The sequence below is a fragment of the Manacus vitellinus genome, unplaced genomic scaffold (genome assembly GCF_001715985.3).
Source record: "Manacus vitellinus isolate BGI_N305 unplaced genomic scaffold, ASM171598v3 scaffold_19_pilon, whole genome shotgun sequence".
Classification (NCBI taxonomy): domain Eukaryota; kingdom Metazoa; phylum Chordata; class Aves; order Passeriformes; family Pipridae; genus Manacus; species Manacus vitellinus.
In genome coordinates this window covers 11,223,537-11,240,198 of record NW_021939395.1, presented here as the reverse complement: position 1 = coordinate 11,240,198, position 16,662 = coordinate 11,223,537, and the positions used below count along the sequence as shown (strand labels likewise).

The 16,662-nt window shown below is 41.4% G+C and overlaps 1 protein-coding gene across 3 annotated transcripts; it reads left to right on the top strand.

Moving 5' to 3' along the window:
• The first annotated feature begins 1,122 nt into the window (after positions 1-1,122).
• Positions 1,123-15,047, top strand: MOSPD1 (motile sperm domain containing 1). 3 transcript variants are annotated; one of them, XM_018070729.2, is made up of 7 exons: positions 1,123-1,142; positions 6,428-6,684; positions 6,868-6,943; positions 9,670-9,896; positions 11,856-12,017; positions 12,608-12,700; positions 14,380-15,047. In XM_018070729.2, the coding sequence occupies exons 2-6, from the start codon at positions 6,531-6,533 to the stop codon at positions 12,652-12,654; spliced, it is 666 nt and encodes a 221-aa protein (XP_017926218.1). In that variant the 5' UTR covers positions 1,123-1,142; positions 6,428-6,530; the 3' UTR covers positions 12,655-12,700; positions 14,380-15,047. The 3 variants fall into 3 exon arrangements, with proteins under 3 accessions (XP_017926218.1, XP_017926217.1, XP_017926219.1); XM_018070728.2 differs by lacking the exon at positions 1,123-1,142 and adding an exon at positions 1,393-1,481; XM_018070730.2 differs by lacking the exons at positions 1,123-1,142; positions 12,608-12,700 and adding an exon at positions 1,393-1,481.
• Positions 15,048-16,662: the final 1,615 nt, after the last annotated feature.

Sequence of the window (16,662 nt, the reverse complement as noted above, 5' to 3'; positions counted from 1 at the left end):
TCCTCATTCTATTTGTTATTAATTTAAATATCTCTGAAGCATGTTTATGTCTGCCACTTGTCCTGATTTCCAAAATCAGGAACACCCTGCATTGGATTAATACTCAGTAAAAACATAATAATTTTCTGAATGTATCCTGAGAGGCTGAAGTCTGGTAGTCCATTTAAAAACAAGAATTCCAGTTTATTTTTAAACATGTTAAAATCTGAGCTGATTGACACTCATCAAGAAACAAAAAAAGTGTATTTTACCAGTTTTCACTGCATACATTTTCAGAAATTCTGACAAGATAATAATTTCTATATGTAATAATTTAACAATATTATGTAATTTGTGAATTCTTAATGAACTACTAGCAACCATTAGATCTGCAGAAAAAGGTAATTGATAATATACACAACTTGGCTAAATTAAAAAATACATTGTTTAGAATTTCTTTATTTAATGTCTTCCACGACTTTAAATAGACAAAATGTGTTGCTTCCTGTCCTGGATTGTTTCATGGTATTATTGTGAAACATTCATGGCTGCTGTGTTTACTTCACCACGGATGTGTGTTCATTTCACTGGTGGGTAAAGCCTGGTAATGGGTAAAAGATTTTGCAATCCTGCTGACTGGATGTCTCAATATAAATCCTAATTATCCACCTGACTTGCAATGAAAACATTCTGCTCCATTAATAATCTTAAAATTGGGGATGATATTGGGTGGTGATTATGCATGGGTTTATTTTTATTATACAGGGCTTAAAAGCCGAAGTTGGGAAGAAAACTAAAGGAAGATGATATAGTGGATAATGCATAAAATGAGCTGAAGTCCACAACTAGTTTAATTTAATGAAAGAGGAATAGAGAACAAAGGTGACAGGATGAGAAGCTGTTGACAGGGACGGCGTGCCCCATTTAAGCCGTGCTGCCGTCTGGTCATGCAGGTCCGACTGAGTTGTCAATACTTTTATTGTGATTCACGCCGGGTGGGACACGGACCCTTCCACCGCGGGACGTGCCGGCGATGGGCAGCACCGGGGCGAGCCGGAGCTCCGGAGCCGCAACCCCGGGAAGGAAACACGACGGCCTCGAGGAGCCGGGAGAGGGGAGGAACCCCTCCAGGACGGGTTAAACCTCAAGAACCGTGAGATGAGGTAAATTACTATTAAAAAACACCTTCCCGCAGGTGAGGAGCGGCGGCCCGGCCGCACACCCCGCGCTGCCCCGCGAGCCGGCGGAGCCGCCCGGGAGGCGCGGCGGGGACGCTCCCGAGAACACCCGCGGGTGCCGGGGCAGCACCGAGGGGCGGCCCCGGGAGCGGCCGCGGACACCCCCGATCGCGGGAGCCCCGACATGGCGGCGGGGGCGGGCGGCGGCGGGGCAGTGACGCGGCGGGCGGCGGCGGGCCGGTCGGTCCCGGCAGCCCCAGCGCTGCCCGCAGTGACGGGCGGACAAAGGGGCGCCGCGCCAGCCCCACCGAGCGGGCCGGGCGGGTGAGTCGGGCTGGGGGGCACACCGGGCACGGGGCGGGGGCGGCGGAGCCCAGCGAGACCCCCGTCCTGCCTTGTCCTGCGCTGTCCCGTCCGTCCTGCCCTGTGGCGGGCGGGCGGCCCCCGCGGGCCCGGGCCTCCCTTCGCTGCCCTCGGCGGCGGCCCCGGGCCCGGCGGGGCCGCGATGGGGAGCGAGGCGGCGGCCGCGCTGCGGGCCCCCGGGCTGGGGCCGCTGTCCCGGGGTCGCTCCGGGGGGCGGCGGCGCGGGGGAAGGTGCCGGGCAGGGCTGCGGGGCGGGTCCCGCCCCGGGCCGTGCGGGGGTGCCGGGCAGGGCCGGCTGCGGGAGCCGCCGTTACCGCGCAGCTGCCTCAGCCCCGATCGCTGCTGCTGCTCCTCGCTGGAGAACAAAGAGGATCAATTAGGAGGGTGCAATTACCGCCGTGCCCTGCCGGCGGTACGAGCAGATCGGAACGCCTTTTCCCCCCGCCGCTCTCCCGGGGAAGAGTGTTTGGCGTTTCGGGGCCACGTCGTGCTAACGGGGCACAAGAGACGTTTGAAAATCAGGCGGTTTAGTGCCTTAAACACAACCTGAAAGTGAGAAAATAGAGACTAAAGTAAGAAAATAGAGACTAAGGCAGATGTGCCCTTGAAAGTCTTCCCTAGGATTCTTCTGAGCCGGAATGGAACAGAAGCAGTGCACAGCTGTTATTTCATTTTTCACTGCTTTTGCATGCCTTTTAGTTGCGTTTGAATATTTCTTTTTGTTGGTTACCTCTTCAGCGTTTAAAAAAATGGACAGAATAGTGTGGTCCTAATAAATTGTGCTGTGAGTATCAGCATGATTTATTCATCTTTTAGTCATCCATGCTAATAGGTAAAGCTCCGAGACTGTTTCATTTTACAGCATCCTGGAGACAGTTACTAATTACATTTCTCATCACCCTGTGAAGGGGTAAACAGTAGCAGCTTTGCAAAGTATCAGAGCGGTTCTGCCAGTTCAAATGGGACCATCCGCCTACTGAAATCTTTTGCAGAATATGTGCCTTCGTAGATCAGCAAATTGAGGTGAGGTTAACCAACTTGCTCAAGGTCATGGAGTGTCAGTGACAGAGTTAGCAGTAATGGAATCCAGCCATCCTGGCTGCTGGGTCTGTTGCTCTCCTGTTGGGTGACTCTCCCAGATAATTGCAGGTAGTTTAAACATTGTTTTGCGTAAGTGCACGTTGAGGCCTTCAAAACATTTTGGAGAAACAAAATGCTAATGGATGAGCTTCAGTATTTGCATGTATCTCAAAGCGATTGCTCAGCTTGACACAGGAGGGAATTTTGAAGAAGACTTTGGGTTTACTTTGTAAATAGGCACTCAAAAGGCATCAGTTTTACTGAGTATGTAGTGTAGAAAGGCTCATGTAGATTTAGGGGATAGATCATGAGATGTAACAAAAATAGATTACGCTGTAATTAAACGGTTTTTAAAAGAAGAATTTGGACACAATGACTGTAAAGAGGTTTTCTTCTGAATAAAGTGTTTACCCGATGACATTCTCTAGAGTTATTTGGAGTTGTTTGGAAGAAAAACAACCAACAAATGTGCTGGGAAGCCATGGTGATGAGGCCACTGGAAGTTAAAATGAGAATAAAAAACTTCTTCAGCTGGTTTATTTATTCAGCAGGTACTTGTTAAGTAAAAGCAAATCACAATCAGGGTTATTTCCGACTCTGGAGAGAAGTTATGTTTCACTTCGAGTTTTTCTCTGTTGAGTTAAATTTATGAAGAAAGGGATTTCAAAGGAAATGCTGGCAGATCTGTGCTATTGTGACACCAGCAGTATATATTTAGCAACATCAGGGAGGAAAGATCCTTATTGTGCTGAGAAAATGCCAGCGACAACTGTTTGTCTGGACTTCAGAGAGCATTGGGAGGCGAGCTGGTGTTGTTCAGGTGTTACACACTGGCCTGTGTCCTGTAACCAGCATTACCTTTGACAGATTCCTGCTCCTCAGGAATGTCATCGGCAGTGCTGGGAGAAGCCCATCTGTGCAGTGCAGGTCACAGAGCTGAGACCACAGATCCGGGGTTGATACAGATTTATGTTGGGCGAGTAATTGTGGTGACTACTGACTGCAAAATTTAGTGGTCACAGTGAGGAAGAGAGGCAGCTGAGTTTCTTTTAAATGAACTGGCTGGGCTACGTGACCTTATTCTGACCGTGAGAGCTGCTGTGGGGTTAATCTGGGCAGGGAAGTTGTGGTGATACATGTACATTCTGTAAAAGTGTTCGCAGTTTCTTGTTGATTCAAAAGGTGTGGTGTTATCAAGACTAAGCTGTCACGTCTCCCCAGCATGTGTGTGGTTTATAAATCAGTCTTTGGAAAAAGTGCTTTTACTGCTGTCACTTGGTGAGATGTCCCAGCAAGGTGACTTCTAAGTTAAAACTGTTGTCTCAGAAAGGACAAAGGATGCTGGTTGCCTGCTTAGGAATTCAGAAATTTATATCCTGAATGACACTGCTGTGTCAGCAAACATATCTACTGTAGGCCTGAGTTTGCCAGATATTCCTTTTGCCAGTTCAGGCGGTAACTCCTCGTCCAGCCAAGTTAAATAAGAAAAGGAAGCAATAACGGGATATACTTTTTTAAGACGGGTGGCTTTCCGTGTGCAGGTTGTGGAATCCTGGGAGGTTTGTGCACTGTTTTCAATGGATGTGTGAGAAAAATGAGCCTGTTGATAGGCTTAGTGATCCATTCCTCCACTGATAGTCATTTGTGGGGTTTTGGACACTAAACACTTGCCACTGGCTGAGCTGAAGAAACTGGAGATGTGGTATGAAGCCAGGAATTGGAATGAAGCATGTACAGGGTTTAAATAAAAAACTGAAGCATCAAAATAATATTGATTATTATAAATAATATTTAAAACTTTTATTAAATATTGTCACTTAAGATATGTAGCAGTAGCTTGCTGTTGGTTGTATGGTAGTTTGAAACATTTATTCAGAAAAAATCCCTTTTGTTAATGCAAAGATTGCCTGTATTTCTGTCACACACAGTGTACACAGTGTAGATATGTATGAGACCCAAAGATTCCAGCCTACTCTTACTGCATACTGTATTGAGCTAATTTTGGTTAAAAAAAATTAATAATTCTTAATCTTCTACCTATGAGAAGCATCAAAAGAAGTTATTTTGTATTTCTACTTGCTGGTATTTTTTCCACATTAGCTTTTCATATAGTCCTGATATGTTTGAATGGAACAGTGAACCTCACTTTGCAATAGTACATGAAGTTGTTCAAGAAATAATGCTTACACTTGCTGTACAAGAGTTTGTTGATTCTTCTGAAACAAAAGGGATTCACCAAAATTCTAAGAAGCACTCACAAAGCCATTTCTTTTTCTAGTTCTTTTCTTAATAAGGTAACAGAACATCAGCTTGGAACCCTATCATTGGGGATTTGTTTTCAGAATATTATTAGTAGCATTTCAGTGAAGTGGAAACAAACTTGTACTCTGAAAAGAAACTGGATCGTGGGGAAAGACATTCCAGTGAGATCCATGAATTTAAATTCTACAGGGATAATTTGCTGTTTTAATAAATAAATAAATAAATAAATTAAAAAGCTTAGTTTGTGAATAAGAATCAGAACCTGTAAATCTGATGGTGTGACAGATACACTCTAGTAAACATGTGAACCTGTGTCATGTTTCAAGTATGAAACCTGTATCTGGTGCTTGGAAATGTGATCATCATGATGTTTAGAATGCTGAAATAAGCGTTTGGTTTTGATTGTTCATAATGTTTGGGCTACTCACTTCTGAAAGTTCAGAAACTAAATTTTTTAAGGTGCAACAAAACCAGTCTATTGGACCAGAGAACAGCTGAAATGTACCTTGTTTATAAAGCTTCATTGGAAGTGGAAATGACAGCTAATGAGTCAGTAGGAACTTTTTGTTCTTTTAATATTTTCTGCTGTAAAGTTAAACCTCAAAGGACACCTTCAGTTTGATAATTAACCTACAAGAGCTGCAATAAAATATGACGTTCTTGGGGGGTAGAAGACTTTGTTCTGTCTGTCATGTGTCAAGTCAATGGTATGTGTGCTGAGGAGTTTGGCCTTAATTTTATTTTGTGAATTACATTTGGGATTGTTGCTTGATTGGGTCATGGGTTCTGGTTTTAGTTCTGGAATGCCACTCAAAATAAAACAGAACTGTGCGGGTGGCAGAGGGAGAATTGCAGTGGTTGTACTTTGGTTGGAGGCAGTGGTGACAGAAAACCTGTTGTCTTTTTTAATCAAACAGTAAATCCCAGATCTGTTTGGTGTTGCTCATCCCAGTTATTTTTCAATTCATTGCATGTAACTACCGTGCAGTTGTAACAGGAGTTTAGTTTAAACAAACCATGAAGGTGTTCCCCATTCCTTTGTTCTGAATTTCTGGGATTTGACATACCTGGGTGCCTGGGTGAGCAGATACCTAGGCTGTTATTCTTCATCCGGGGAGGTCATGCCTCTGGAGAGGTTTCTGCCTAAACAGTGACTCCTGCTTATGTCATGTTTCCTCATTTCTGCTCTGGTTTTTCTTAAGTGTTGGTGTCCTGAGACACGGGACATAGGATGGAATATCTTTTTGTTATCCCTGTTTGGCTTGTGTTGTAAAGAGCCAGTATAAGCAACCCAAGTCACGGACTTGGACCCCAAATGCTGCTGTGATACACTGAAGAGGTGCTTATCCATTTATTTTATAGCAGTTTGTTAAATAGATGGAAACACAATGCAAATATTTTTTATATATCAGTATTTTTGAAGGAACATAAGTAGAGGTAGATTCATAATCAAACATCACATTTTATATTTTTACACCTTTGTTGACTGCCTCAGTTTATACTAGTATAGACTTATGGAAATAATCTTCTTGCCTTTTCTCTTTTTTTTCCATTTTTTCCTTTAGAATTGCCAAAATGCTTTGGAATTCTTAAACGATTCAAAAACTGAAGTCTCTGAGGATTCAAAATCATAAGAACACAAGAAGCAGCAAGGAGGATTCAGTGCCAATGCAGCAACAAAAAAGACAGCCAGAGTTAGTGGAAGGAAATCTTCCTGTTTTTGTTTTTCCTACAGAACTTATATTTTATGCAGATGACCAGTCGACACACAAGCAGGTGTTGACTCTATATAACCCCTATGAGTTTGCCTTAAAATTCAAAGGTGGGTTTCTTAGGTTAAGTTCTGTTTAAGGGTTAGTTGGTGATCTTGAACAGTCCAATTATAATTCATGTAACAAATCATATCTGTGACAAAACCAAACTCGTGTCTCTACATGTGTCTGTTGATGAAGTTGGTGAGGTGTTAATTCATGATTTGTTACTACTCCTGTCCTTTTCGTTGCAGTTCTTTGTACAACCCCAAATAAATATGCGGTGGTTGATGCTACTGGTGCAGTGAAGCCTCAGTGCTGTGTTGATATGTAAGTAAAAGTTGTTTGGGTTTTTTTTCTAATATACAACATTTTATTATCTTTTTGTTATTTAAGAGGTAGTAAAATGACAGCATGTGTATAAAATATAACTTGGATAAAGTTGTAATGTTTTCCTAACCTCCTGTGTACTTGTGGCTGTCTGGTTTTTGCTGTTCTTTCACTCTAGGGAAGAGGTATTACAATATTCTTTAATTTTGTCTTTCGGCATAAATAAATTGCCAGTTAACACATCTTGTAGTGGAGTCTATAAACCAGCAGTGAGAGGAATGTGAGCCTCCTCTGAGTACCTTTTTGTAAGAAATAACAAGAAAAGCAAGACCCCCAGGGTTGAGATTTCTTTGTGAGAAATACTTGTTTGCAGATTGGCAAAATGGAAATGTATGCAGTTCTGCTGAGCACATTTTCCTGGGCCATGTTTAATTAAGGTACTTTTGCCTACCTTTCACCCTGACCACCCCTCCTGTTCTCAGATCTCTGTGTCTCCCCTTTACTTGCTTCTCCTGTCAGGTCCCAACCCAATAACTGAGAAAATAAGGAGGCTGGTCAAGTGAGCACAGTAATGTCCAGGGTCTGCAGGCTGCTGTAATTTGGAGTAGAGTAGGTGTATAAGCTAAAATTGACCAACTTTTTTTATCTTGCATTTGCCACATTATTTCTGTGCTGATGTACAGATACAGCTGAAGGAAGTGTGAGGTACCTAAAACAGTAGACTGAGCTTTTTGAATAGAAATTTTCCAAACTGTAAAACACCACCTGGGATCTCTGGCTAACAAATGGCCATATGCAGAAACTCCCACTATTGAATGAACTATCTTTTGTCAGATAAATAATACCATGCTTGGGGAATGGCTCTTTCCTGTAGACTGTTTTTCTTAGGTGTAATTTGAAAAATTCCAAGGACTCACCAAATAAAAAGGAAGTTTAAAACATGAAACTAAAAAGTTTCAGTGGGCAGGGGCAACAGTGCTAGAAATGGAACAAAATGGGTCAGAACACACCTCTGTATCAGTGAACTATTGTGGTCTTTAGCAGACTTTAACCAAATATAATCAAGCTTGCGTAATTCTTAAACAAATGTCTTTTAATAGATAAAGGAAAATAAGACATACACGTGTTTCAAGGGGATTTTTTTTGTGCAGGAAAACCCCCATCCCATTCCAGTGGTTGCTGTCTCAGGGCAGTGTTTACTGCTAGGATATGAGCAGTACTATGCAAGTGTGGCCATTTGCCAGATAAACAGATATTCTACAGAGCTTCCAATTATGCAATGATCTCTAAAAAGAAACAGGAGAATGTATCTGTTTATGAGGGTCTGCAGAAAATATCTCTGCTTGGCAGCAGATACATGTTCTCCTAGCACGGTGTTATGTAAAGATTCTGTTTAGGTTGGTAGTTAGTACCATGGTACTAAGAGTGGAAACACCAATTTAAAGGAAGTGTTAAAGGAAGAAATCAGTTGATCTGCTGTGCTGATATGCTGAGAGCTCTATGAATTAGGGTTGTCAGAGGGAAAAAGCTTTTTGTTTTAGTGAAGGCAGTTGCCCAGCCAACACTCCACTTGCTGAAAGGCTGTCATAAGCACACTCATTTGCCTCTAAAGTGACGTAAAACTCGGTATATCACTGCAGCCTTTTCGCTGGGGGGATGACTTGGTCTCTGTTCCTGTGATGAATAGTCTATTCAAACTAGATACCAGTTGCAAGCACTGGCTATGTGCTAATGCTTGTCGATATCTTGATGTGATACAGTTCCTTTAAATGAAGCCTGAAACACAAAAATCCATCCCTTCCTTGAAGCAATTTTGAAACTACTATCCTGTGTTACTAAGGGTGCAGTCATTTTTTTTCCTCATGAGATGGCAGCCCTCTTGAAACCAAATCACTTATTTGTAGGTATTTTTTTTCAGATTAGCTATTGTTACCTTAGAAACTTAGAATAACCTTTCACAAGAAACATTTGGAGAAATAATATAAATCCTTATTAACCCTAAGAGCTGATACCATTTTAAACCTAAATGTTCGAGCTTTTTAATGCTAGATACATATTTTCGTGATGAATCACCAATGCAGAGAGGAGGCAGTTGAGCAGAGCTCTGCTCAGAGGTCTGTTTTGCCTTTGATCAGTGCTATTTTAAAACTGTGCCTTTTATAGGTTCCAAACATGCTCATAATGGTGGGTTTCTGATTTTGAAAATCCCTAGCTCACTCTTGTCCACAGAAGGAATGAGTTTTTCTTCTGAGAATGTAGAATTGTAAAGCTTTGAGCCTGTTTTCCTCAAAAAGCTGAACTTCAGCTTGCCAAATACCTGTCCAAGTATTTGGCAGCCCTACTTTACTTCTTTCCTTTCCTGTCCACTCCAGTCCCCTCATACCTTTTAAAATCATTGGCCAGCATCAAACAACTTCAGTAAATTGATGTTTCATCAGGTGGCAGCTCAACCTCAGACTGAGGCAAAGGTGGATTGAGATAAAGAGTTAACTGTTCTTTTTGGCCATCCAATTGGAGCTTATTATATATTTGGGAAATATGGAGGGGAGAGAGAAGGCAAGATCAAATCTTCAAAATCACTGAGTGATGGAGGAGGTAGGGAGGATCTGGATTATTGCAGTTTATCTGTGCATGGGGAAAAGAGGACAAACTTAGTGATATAGGATGTAATTCCATACATGCTTCTCATTAGTTGATCTGTTTGAAAATGTTGGTTTTCTCTGCAGTGTGATTCGTCACAGAGATGTTCGGGCTGCTTACTATGGTGTGATAGATAAATTCCGTCTACAAGTGTCTGAGCAGAGCCAGAGGAAAGCATTAGGGAAAAAGGAGATTATTGCTACTCTGCTTCCATCTGCAAAGGAACAACAACAACAAAAGGAAGAGGAGGAAAAACGAATAAAAGAACACCTGGCTGAAAGTGTCTTTTTTGAGCAGACTTTGTGTCAACCAGGTAGCTGAAATCTTTTACCTCTCCTGTCTTCTGAATCAGTTTTCAATAACTCAAGTTACTAGAAAGACTAAAATATTTTTTTAAATATAGGTTAAAATAAATTTGAAAGGAATTCTTTTTACTTACCTGTAAGACTGCTGTCTCTGTCACTGGGGAGTGACAGTACCCAAGAACCCAAACTGTGGCTATTCTGTTTGTGCTGCCTTGATCAATCAAGACCCTTTTCTACCCTGTGTTTGCATGTCATACCTTGGAGAGAGAATCCTCCCTTCCTCTGGAGCAGGAGTTCTGGTACAGCCAATGGGAATTTATCTGCCAAAGGATGGTAGTTATTTTTCCCCTTGGGCTCTTTCAGAACATATGCCCCTTCTGAGTTTGTTCCAAACCCATAATCCCCCGTTTCCTGATGAGCAGGAAATATTGCCAAAACATCTTCTGAAGTGCTCCTTGTTCTGCACCCTCTCCTTTGTCTGTCCCACAAGAACAGAAGAGCACAGTTGGGAGCTGAAAACTCTGCTCGTTTCATATGTGAGGAAGTAAATCAACAGTCTTGGGCAAAACCTGGGCCAAACAGTTAAATTGAAGGGGTAGGATAAAAAGTATCAAGTTCTACCTGAATTGAATCTAAACTGATTCTTGACAGCCTATAGTCCTGTTAGTTTTACTGATTTATATTGGTTATGTTCTTGTCACTGTTTAATTTTTCATTACAGCAACAGAAATCAATTCCAGAAAATAGATGAACCTTATTGAGGGTGTTCCTCTTGTTAAAGCCAACCTGTTTCACTACTTATACAGAGTTTGTTGGCTGGTGAAATACCTTTTACTAAAGAAAACCTTGATGATAGATATTAATAGGATACACGGTTAAAGCAAACCTACAAAGATCTCTGGACTCACAGAACAAAATGTTACTGTGATAGTTGTTCCAGGACAGAGGGTTTGAACAATCTGATGCTGGTCTTAATCCAAGTACTACTTCTCTGCTTAAAAACCTTGTTGACCACATTTTATTGCTTACAGAAAAGCAGTAAACAAAGTGACTGCAGTCTTTGCATGTAACCTGCAACCTGGAAATAACAGTTTTATGGAATTGAAATAGAGCACATATTGCTGGTCACTGAGGATAGAAAAAAATGATAAAAACATTGGCTAATTTCCAGTGGGACTTAAGGATTTGGTTGGAGGTATTCAGTTAACATGTTAACAGCTCTTTTCAAAGATGACACAGTGGGCCTTTGAGCAGGTTCCAGCTGTTGAAGTGCAGCGCAATAAAGGGTATGAAGGACTCTTTATTGTCTGTGGTTTGCATTTCCTTATTCTGGTGGTACTGGATGTCAGAGTGGTTCACTCTCACGGTTTTTAAAGGAAGGTTCAAATTTTACTGATTTGTGGCATCTATACTGGTTCTGTTGGGTGCAGCCCATGAATCCTCTAAAAAAAGAAGGGGAACTCATCTGGCCCAAGAACCTGTGCTCTTGCTGTAGCCAGGTTTTGCTCAGGAGATGTAAGCAGTTACCTGCTTGTGCAGCTCTTTTGGGTGATCTTTCCTAACTGATTACTAGTCACTGAAGGAACATATGAAGGAGTGCAGTGAGGATGCCTGGGGAAACGTCAGGCATTGCTGAGACACCCATCTGTCCTGAGTGTGTGTATATATAGCTGTAGCTATAGTATAGCTGGGCCTGGCAGGCTCTGCTCCTCCAGAAGGGAGTGGTTTGGGAAGTCATGTGAAAACAAGTCCCAGCATCAGAACAGGGAGCAGCCTCCCTCACTGCAAAATGCAGAAGGTTTAGAAGGGTGGGTTTAAGAGTCATTTTCCACCCCCTCCAAACTGCAAAGGGAAAGGAAGAATCTCAGGGTATTGCAGCTCCAACGCACTGCAAACGTTTTTGCAGAATATTTAATGTTTATCTTGGTCAGATGTTCCTTACAGTTGGCACTGTCTTGCCTTCTCAGAAAACAGAACTGCCTCGTCGGGACCTAGTTTACTAACAGTCTTCCTGGGAGTAGTGTGTGTCGCAGCACTAATGCTACCTACATCGGGGGAAATGGAATCCCTGGTGCCTCTCTACCTCCACTTAAGTGTGAATCAAAAGTTAGTAGCTGCTTATGTTTTAGGTGAGTACTTTGGGTTTTGTAAACGTTTTCTTGCAAATTCTGTGAGTCTGGAAAACTTCATCTGTGTTTGCCAGTGGGTTCAGGAAGCTGGATGGAGACAAAGCACCACATGACATTTTGTTTTGCATCCCCACGTATATCTTAATTTGCAGCCGTGGTGACAGCAGGGTAAATTAGTTATTGTAAGTGTTTTAGACCAGATTTGAGTCAATACTTATTACACACAGGCTTCTACATGTTAATTTTACCTTCATTTGATGATGGGCCAACCACGGTCATCTGCCAACAAGACGGAATGGAACGTCCTGTTTCTTATTCTTGTATTGCAGTAGTTACTCTATTGCAGGACGTAGGGCTCTTGTGTTACTGTGTTTCTCCCTCTAGCCCCGGTGAGCTGGTTTGTAAGGCCCAATTCTCACTGCCTTCTTGATAAGCAGTTGAAGTGTGTAGCAGTAAGTTACTGTAAATCCTTTCTAAGAGACCACTACCATCCACAGTTCTTCCTGATTTGTAACTTAACTCCTACATTAGCAAGCATAGGTAAGTTGCACATTTCATTTATTATGACTATTTCTCTATAACTATTTCAGATTTGAAGAACAGTCACACTAAACTCAATTCTCCTGTCCAGAAATGAGGATTTACAGGAAACGAGCTAGGCAGCTTCAAACTGATAGCTAGAGGTGAGGTAGTGATGGGGAAAGGTGCAAGTTCTTGATGGTTCATGCACAGTCAGCTGACTCACAGGTCAATCTGCTGAAGCAGTTTGAAATCTCACTTGTGGCTCTTTGCCCAAGCTGATGCTGATGGACTCTCAGATCAGGACCTTACGGTAATCCTCACTCTGCTTTTGAAAATTACTCCAGGTTCTGCTGGTGCCAGCTGCAGTATTAAACCATGTGACTTTATACATTTGCAACAACTGAACCTGTTTCTTGATTCCCTATGAAGTTTTGACAGGTTTTGGTTCCTTTGGTGGCAGTATTTTTAGTGTTCATGGACAGATTTTTTTTGTGTGCAACTCTTGCTTGTGTAGGAAGTCAATTATTCTTGAGAAGATGAAACCACTTTCTTCCACAAGGAAGTACAACTGGATTGTGGAGCATTTAATTGAAAAGGGTTGTTATACCACACCAGCTGGGCTATATGACATTTGAGAAGTATTTGATTTACAGAAATTAGTTAAACCCTTTACTGCCTGAAAGTCCCTGTGCAAGTGGTACAGGCTTTCCTGTAAGCACCCTCTGTTGTTACTCTGCAATGATGGAATTAATCCAAATTAAGGCCTCCAGCAGTTGTGGTAGCACTGGTTGTCTGAGCCAGTATAGACCTTAAGAAATAGCTGAACTGTAATTCCTCTTTAATGGATAAATTGCTGATCTGATGGAAGGCAGCATTACAGCTCTGTTCTGTCATGCTTCACAGTCTTCACAGTCTCATAAAGTAAATAATTTAAATCACTATGTAGTGGCAGGAGAGTAAAATAGTCTCAGAAACATCTTTATTCATGGTGAGGTCTGTAGGCTTTAGCTGAGTTCTCTGCAGTGAAAGGCTGTTATATTGACATCATCTGAGCCTGCAAGAAAGACTGCCCAAGAACTGATAAATTATTATTGTGATGTTACATAAGGTTGGAATTCAAGGAGCCTTAATGTTCTTCCCTTGCCTTGTGCAATATAACCCATGGCTAAGAACTTGCAGATTTGTACTTTTTCCTGTATCAGCACATAATTAAAGTGAACTTTTCGGTGTGCCATGAGTAGGTTTATTAGTCCCACATTTCCTGCTTTCTTCTGGTTTTAATTGTTTTTAACCTCTATCAGAGCAGGTTTTTTTTCCTCCCTCTTTAAAGGTCACAACAAAGAGTCTGTTGAAAGCTCTCTCTGCAGACTGACAAGGAAGCTTAACATCTTTGTGTAAAACTAGTCTTTGATCAGTTATTCTGCACAGAGCAGAAAAAAAGCCTTGGAGCCTTCAACTAATCTGCCTTACTGATGATTCAGCATTTGAATGACACTGCCCATAACTGGCCCCCATGAAAACTGGGGTTTGGGTTCTACTGTTACGCTTACCTAAGTCAAAATCTCAGTGTTAAGATTTTCCAGTAGCGAGATCAGTAATTGCTTGGAGTATTTATAGCTTCTTTAACATTCAGTGATTAGATAAACTGCACTTCAGTGTTGGATTTTGACTACATCAAAACTTGGAGCAATACTTCTAATATTTAAGTGTATGTATAAATGCATTCTGCATGTATTTACACACTTTTACATTGTTTTCTGGGCTGTGACAGGGTAAACTGTATTTTAAATGTTTTATTCAGTGAAATTGAAGTGTTTATTTCTTCATTCTTGTCTTTCAGGTCTCATCACCATGGTTATTTTGAGAACATGAGCAGTGAGTTCATAGGATGTCAAACACCTTACTGTATATTCACATCATGAATGTGGACTGCCTTTTACTCCCATTTGGCTCATTAAGATGCTAGCAAAACTGTTCAGTGATTTAAGATACCTTCAGAAGTGTAATATATTTTAACTGTGTATAATAAACGAAAGACTCAAAGCACTTTGCAGTGCTTCTGTAACAGACAGCTATGAAATGTTCAGTGATACCTGTGAAAATAATTTGAAAAACTTTTATATCTACGCCTACTGTAAAAAATCCTTATTAAAGCAACATTTGTTATTTTTAGTCTATGTTCACATCAGTGCGTGATCACTATAAAAGCAAACTGTCTTCTGTAAAACATTCATTTGGTTTGTGGTTGTACCTGCCAAGGCTGGCACATAACACTTCTGTATACAGACCAGAGGGGTCAGAGTCGTGACTGGTCATTGAAGAAAATTAAAAGTTCCATCAGTGAAACTATGAAATAAACCATGAATTTTAGGTGAAGAAGTAATTCTCAAATTTCTTACTTCATCATTACCAATATATCACTGAGTGCTCGTTTTCTTACTTGGGGGAATAATTTCTGCAAGAGCCATTTTGTATCACAATTGTAGACAATAAAAACAAGTTCTGTAATCAGATCCATTCATTTCTTAGGCATGCATGGAAGTGACATTAACAGAAGTTGTACTCACCCTGCACACTAATACAAAATTCACCATTTTTTCTATTTTAGAGACCAAACTAAGTATAGCAGCAAAGGCATTTCTCTACACAGTCCCTACCCCCACAGCTACCACAGGGACTTCTTTTCTGTCAGAAACTCCTGCTCAAATACCAGTTTCATATTTGAGGTGAACATTTATCTTGTTTCATATAACAAGTATTTCCCTTGGTTTGACATTTCATTGTTGAGATGTTCATTTTAAAAGGGCAGCTATTCTTGCATTTGAATCATACACACAAATCTTTGTTCATAAGAAGTCTATAGAATATGCTCTGATATGAATAAAAAATTTGGAAATGAAACCCTTCACCCCTGCATGTTATGGGTCCCTTTTCTGCCTATGCACGGAAGTACAGAAAAACCATGGAAAAAGCTGTTTCTTTTAAAAAAAGGAGAAAGAGAAGTTGAATTCAAGTTGTTATTCACTACATTTTTACTTATATCAGTAAGTCTTTAAAGGGCAATAAAATGTTATTTTAGTTTGATTCTCGGAAGAACTGAGATTGTGTCATCAATCAGTATCAGATGATAAAGTCAATCATTAACATTCACTAAAAAAGACCCCAAAATTGTTCTTAACTGGCTGAGTAGGTCAAGTCCCAGAGCCTGCTGCAGGCACAGCTCTTGTCTCCAACACTGAGCTCATGGTTGGGTCTATTTTCCTGCCACTGCAGGGCTGTATTCTTGTAGCTTCACTGTTCTTCACTACCTCCACTGTTAATTCTGATTTTCACAAGGTAGTTTAACCTGCTGTTGCTTGGGGAAGGGTGAGGGAATTGAACAGAAGTTGGGGAGATAAAACTGCCGTGTGGTACCTTATCTTAGCACCCAAAAGCCAGGCTAAACATTTAATTGTGCCCAAGCTGATTAAAAAAGCCCAACACAAACCTGCTTTTTTCCCCCCCATATCTGGGCATTCCAGTCATGGGCCAGGATCATGTTTTGCCAGGCACTTGGAGAAGTACTGAAGAGACAATTTCACCTACAGGAGCTGAGAGTCACTGTAACCAAGTCTGACACTTGCAGCTGCCTCAGTCCTGCAGGACAGCAGGTGCCTGGGGAAGGGAGATCACAGGACATGGACCCAGACTGCCAGTATTTGTTTTCAAGGTATCTAAAGAGTAACGATTGGTTTAGAAAAACACTTTGACCAAAGAAATCAGTAACAAAAAGTAATCATCAACCAAATAGACTAAAACATTGGACGACTACTTTGTCAAGGGCAAGCAAGGAGCAATACATAGATAAAAAAAGATTAAATGCACAGTGTAACTCAGCAGATGCAGATAAAACTGGTGCCTGGGCGAAATAAGGATGACAAGTGTGAATTCTGACTTCTTTCTACTTCAGGGAGGTTGCAGCACACTGCGGAATCACTGATTTATCAACAGTGTTGGGAAAACGAGATCTGAGGACAGTTTGAGTTCAGCACTGTGAGGGGGAATATATCAAATCATATTACATCATGGTCACAGAGGGGCACTAGTAAAAATTTACCAGGTGGATACACAAGATTTTTAAGAT